This window comes from Schistocerca nitens, chromosome 3, assembly GCF_023898315.1.
Source record: "Schistocerca nitens isolate TAMUIC-IGC-003100 chromosome 3, iqSchNite1.1, whole genome shotgun sequence".
Classification (NCBI taxonomy): domain Eukaryota; kingdom Metazoa; phylum Arthropoda; class Insecta; order Orthoptera; family Acrididae; genus Schistocerca; species Schistocerca nitens.
Window position 1 is genome coordinate 308,480,693 of NC_064616.1, and position 6,112 is coordinate 308,486,804.

The 6,112-nt window shown below is 40.2% G+C and overlaps 1 protein-coding gene across 1 annotated transcript; it reads left to right on the forward strand.

The window, feature by feature from the left end:
* The first annotated feature begins 1,388 nt into the window (after positions 1-1,388).
* LOC126249199 (N66 matrix protein-like) lies at positions 1,389-5,885 on the forward strand. The gene is made up of 2 exons (XM_049950853.1): positions 1,389-1,848; positions 5,749-5,885. Exons 1-2 carry the CDS (start codon positions 1,389-1,391, stop codon positions 5,883-5,885), a joined length of 597 nt encoding a protein of 198 aa, XP_049806810.1.
* Positions 5,886-6,112: the final 227 nt, after the last annotated feature.

A 6,112-nucleotide genomic window follows, 5' to 3' on the forward strand; every position in this document is an offset into this window, starting at 1 on the left:
AGAGTAACAACTCCACTGCCTGGGCAGGGGGGCCAATCGAGTGCTAGATTAAGTGGGGCACCAGTATGCACACCGATTGCAGACCCATTTGAAGACTTTATGTGCAGGTTAGAAGAAAGAGATGGGGAGAGAGATCAGAAACTGGCTCAGATCCTCTATGAGCAAGAGCAACAAAGAGAACAGAAAGAAAGGGAAAAAGAAAGAATGTTAGAACAGAGGGAAAAAGAAAGAGACGAAAAACTGGCTCAGATGCTACGTGAGCAAGAGCAGCGCAATGAAACGAAACTAGACAGTATCCGAAGCGAACTTGCCGAGATGCAGGACGCGTGCAAAGAAATACCCGATCTTGTGCAAAGCTTAGCCGGCAAAATGCAAAAATTACAGATATCGCAGGCTAGGCTTGAAGACAATGTCCAGACTTTAACCAACCGCGTGGATAATGTGGAGATAGATGCATGGAAAAGTATTGACGCATATTTGGAAGTGCAAGCTCAAAAAGTAGAAAGAAAATTAAATGAATGGCTAGAAGTAAAGGATCGCGAGATATCTGCAAAGATTGAAAGTGACGTAAAAACAGCTGTAGAACAAGCGATTGCGGCCGCGATTGTACATATTGACGCTAGCGCTGCCGCACTACGTGCCGAATTAACACAGATCAAATCCCGTGTGACAGCGGAGTCGCCAAATTGGCAACAGGAGGTTGCGCGGAGACTGTCTGTGTTGGAAAGCAATGTAAACAGTGGCGGACAGATAATGAATCCGACTCCACGTACTGATTACTATAATAACGCTGACGGTTGCAGGGTGCGAGTGCGCAACCGCAACCTAATGCGAATTATGAGCACGAACACCATGCGATACCGTGCAGCGCACATCACGAAGTAATGAAGGTCACAGAATGTAGCAATCAGATGTGCAAAAAGGAGGACAATGTAATAAAACACAGGACATTCCAACCCTTCAATAGCGAAAAACGAAATGTCCACCCTGTGGTATTTATTAAGAGCTTCAGGAATGTGTTTCCCAGGACATGGACGGAAAGACAAAGAATACAGTTCGTGGTGTCCTTTATTCAAGGTGACACGGCACTGTGGGCCACCGACGTGTCCGAAAAATGTCTAACAATGCAACAGTTTGAAGGTGCATTCCTGCAAAAATTCTGGTCCGATAGCGTCCAAGAAAGACTACGAAAGGAGTTGTACAGTCCAGAAATGTACAATCCTAAGATGGGAACGTTACGCAAATATTTCGAAAAGTATATAAACAAAACCAAGTACTGGGACGAGCCAATGTCCGATCGTGACATAATCAGATTAATAAAAATGAAGTTGCCCAGTGAAATTAAAAGATATTTCATCAATGTGCTGGAATACGATATAGAACAATTCATGGAAATAGTGGATTCTGTTGACTTATTGATCGAAGATATGAAAACCGAAAACAAGTGGAACCATGCAGGCTGTAATCAACAAATATCTGATTACAATAGCAGCCACAGTAACGGTAGTGACTTAGTACCAAATGGCAATGGGAATAGGCAAGAGCACCGGCAACAGAATCGAGGCACAAACAATAGCAATGGTTATAACGGCAATGGTTATAATCGTCAAAATCGAAAGAGACATAATGATGGACGCATGAGTAATGGATATAATGGTAACGCAATCCGCAATAGCGAAACAACCGAAACCAGTGGCGTGGTTGTAATGAACCGACACCACAGTGGCAACAAAACTCAGCGCCACAATGGAACGCCAACCCAGGTCCATCACAGAAAATGTCAGGAAGTTACAACCGACCACCGCAAAACCAGAGCCATACACAATATCAAAATACACCATCGGGGAGGCAGGGCGGCCAACCCAACAGTAGCAACAACAACAACCAGAACCACAATGTGAGGTTAGTGGAAGTGACAGACAACTGTGAACCCACTAATGCTCATCCGTTAAACTAAAGACAGCCACAATACGCTCTCCGTTGTCGGCTGCAGGATGGTGTAGTGAGGGCACATTCACGAATGACAGCCATAAACTTTGTATGCTGAGATACAATGAGGGTATAAAAATGGAAAAGGAACTTTTTTTTATTAAGGCCCACCACGTAAGTCGGCAACAATCAAAAAATAATAATAACAATAATAATATATTAAATTACGACGGCCGACAGACGCGAGACCCTGACTAACATTAACCTATACCTTTCAGAAATCACTTACCTCACAAAAATCTTCGTTACTCGAACTACTGCAATACAGCGAGCGCCACTACTGCCACCTAAATAAAAGATTCAAACTACGGAAGGCACTAACTACTGATAGGCATAGTTAGCAAATGAAAGATTTTCATAGAGAACAAACAATGTATTTACCTTAATAGTCATAATATATATAGCAGTTCATGACATCCAGTCTTACAAATTTCAAAACTCCGCCATCTCTCTCCCCACATCCACCACTGCTGGTGGCTCACCTCCAACTGTGCAACACTATGCGCTGTTAACATCCAGCTGCCCAAAACTACAATGGCAGACAACAATGCAAACCAGCCACAGACTGCACACAGCACAGCCAGTAATTTTCATACAGAGTGCTACATGGCGTTACCAATGAAGAAAACCTAAACAGCCTACTTACAGAATGATTTCTAGTAAGTCTCTCTGTGCCCTCAAATCAATCTGATTTTATCTTGATTGCCTTTTTGTGAGATAAATGTAACAGGAAGCAATATATTGGTTGACTCTTCTAGGAATGCACTCTCTTAGAACTTTAACAGTGCATCATACCATGGTGCAGAATACCTCTCTTGCAATGTCAGCTACTGCAGTTGGCTACGCATCTCGTGACACCAAAGGAACCTGTAACGAAACATGCTGCTCTCCTTTTTACTTCCTCTATTTCCTACGAAATCTAATGCTAATGATTGCTTTTCTTGAACCTCCAAATACTTTTTTATTCACCTTCATGTTTCTGAAAGTTCTGGGACATTCTTATTAATTTATATTAGATTATATGTACTTTCCATTACAATAAATCCATAGTGAGGAGATCCACCAGAGTGAAGAATATGTCAGAAAAGCATGAATACACCATAAATATTTACAAAGAGAAACAAATATGCTAATGTACCTTCCACATATCCTAAGTTAAATGGTCCTAATGGATGTGGAATAAGTAAAAAGACATTAAATATATTTTCATGTAAAATGTAATAGCAAATGTGTTTCAAGACATTTCATTTAAACGTTCATTACACTGAGGTGTACACAATAATTCTTTGGCTACAACGGCCATGCATCATTAAATAGAAAATTCATTTTACAACACCTATTTATAAAGATCACATTGCTGCACTGAGTTTGTAGATAAGTCAGATTACACTAATACTCGCGTTATTTGATATTATCAGTGACAGGTAAATGTAAGTTGATTCTGTTCAAAAAATCAATGGAGTAAAAGGTGATAGTCGCCAATAAATCCTTCAGGCTCCTCTTAAATCGAATTTTACTGGCAGTTAAAATCCTTATGGCTGCTGGCATGTTACTGGAAAATGTATGTTCCTAAATAATTGACACCCTTCTGGACCAAATTATGTGACTTTAAATTTTTGTGAAGGTTATTCCTCTTTGTATTATTGATTCCATGAACTGAGCTGTTGTTTTGAGAAATAGAATTATTTCAATGACAGACTTCATTAAGGAATAAATATAATAAGAAACAGAAGTCAATAAGCCTAGTCCCCTAAACAGACCTCTGAAAAATGTTCTTGAGTTCACATCACAAATAATTCTTATTACCAGTTTTTGTACATAGAAAATCTTACTGATAGCACGGCTTGATGAGTTAGCGCAAAAAAGAATCCCATATGACATTATGGAATGAAAGTAAGTGCTGTATGCCAGCTTTTTGTATTTTTATATCACCTGTGTATCATATATACAGGGTGATTATAATTAAAGTTAAACTTTCAACCCTCTGTAGAAATAATGCCACTGATCAGAATGATGTCAAATTGCAATGGAATATTATCGGAGAAAGGGGAAAACGTATGCCAGAAGAAAAATAGTTACACAATGCAGCAATAGATGGCGCTGTAAGCATCATAATACAATAGTGGTGGACTACAAAAGATAAATGAATTATACAACAATGCATAAGGCGTACATTTGAGGTTAAACAAACTGTACTACCCAATGTGCATGGGTGTACAGGTGTGATACTGTTAGTTACGTAAGCCCATCCACCACAGCAAGGTCATATCACATTGGATGGGAAAAATCGGTTTTTAATTGTCCTGAGCTAAAAACCAGATAAAAACCATCAATTACATCGGTTTTTAATTATCCAGAGGCCAAAAAACTCATAAAAAACATGAATCAAAAATCAAATCGGATTATTAATTTCCGCGTGACTGGCGTATAGCATGTTCAATATGCTGTCCGCCATTTTCTGCAAAAAGTTGAAATCGAGAAACAGCATGGCACTTCAGCAGCTGCTTAACTGGATTTCCAGTGTGCAGAGCTGCGCCACCTTGCATAAAAATGATCCCTTCCACACATCCACGCTGTTGCAGAGCTCGAAAGACGTGGTTGCACAAAAGACACTCATAGCACTTACCAGTGATGGTACTGGCAACAGGACCAGAAGCACCAGTCTCTTCGAAAAAATATGGCCCTATGGTAAATGATGCGGTAAACTCACACCACACAGTGACCTTTTCAGGATGAAGTGGTACTGGTTGATTTGCGTGTGGATTTTCCATTGACCATACTCGACAGTGCTGTGTATTGGCATATCCTCTCCGATAGAAGTGTGATTCTTCTGTCCACAAAATCTTCCACAGCCAATCATTGTCCACTTCCATGTGAGCAAGAAATTCTGAAGCAAAGATCTCTCTTGCTGGCTGGTCAACAGGAAGCAACTCGTGCAAATGGGTAATTTTGAATGGATAGCAAAAAATGATGTTTCGTCGGATTCTACACACCTTGCTCACAGGTATGTTCAGTGTTTAGGCAGTTCTCCATGCACTACATATTTTCACACAACTACTCGTCTCCTCCTGCACTGCTGTGGCCACTGCTTCCAATAACATCGAATCAATTCGTTTCCTTCCTCTACCAGGTTGCACACCAAAAGAACCCATCTTTTCGAATTTCCGAATCATTTTCTCCAGACCCACGGCAGTCATCGGAGCAATGCCTTTTTTCAAACCATTCAGTGTCTGGAAATTCTGCAGAGCGACATGTGCACAGTCATCATTCTTGTTATATAGCTTTACAAGCAGAGCGCGATCCTGCATTGAGACAGCCATGCCAAACTTTGCAGACGCGAATGGAGGAAATGTAGAGTGCCCACCATGTTTATACCAACTTCAATGGGTCGTGCGCATTACAGGTGTTTTCATTTACATATTCTGACACACACAGCGCCATCTATTGTTAAATTTTCACACTATTTTTACTTCTTCCATAAGTTTTCCCCTTCTCCGATAATATTCCGTTGCAATTTGGCGTCATTCTGACCAGTGCTGTTATTTCTACAGAGTTTTGAAAGTTTGACTTTAATTAATCCCACCCTGTATTTCAAAAATATTAAATTACAAAACTGTTCATTGTATAATATTTTTTGAAGCACTCATCAGGCTGGAGAGCAGCGTTTAGTGTACACGTTTCGCAGTAATACACAGTTTCACACCTATAACCTTCCTTTTTTGTCTACACATTCTGCACAATCCTTATTCTTGTTCCCAGGAAGCTTGTTGATAATCTACAACTGTCCATTCAAGCATTCCAAATCATCAGAAGTTGAACGACGTCCTCGTATCTGCTCTGGATTTATTTCTTCAACAACTAAGTCTCTTATAACACTTTTAGGGAATACCTTGTGAGACAGTGTTTTCAACTTGTTTTTCTCCCAAAAATTTCTTTCCGTGGAAATAGCTGTTTACACGCCCTGCCTCCAAGAACGAGAAGTAATGCTTTCACCAACACTTTAGACTTTTCATTAGCAAACCATAACTAGAAATAAATGAATCAATGACTGTTGTTACAGGGCCAAAATAAGGCATCAAATCACACAAGGGCATCTCTAATCACACAAACTCTGAGCCGCCAT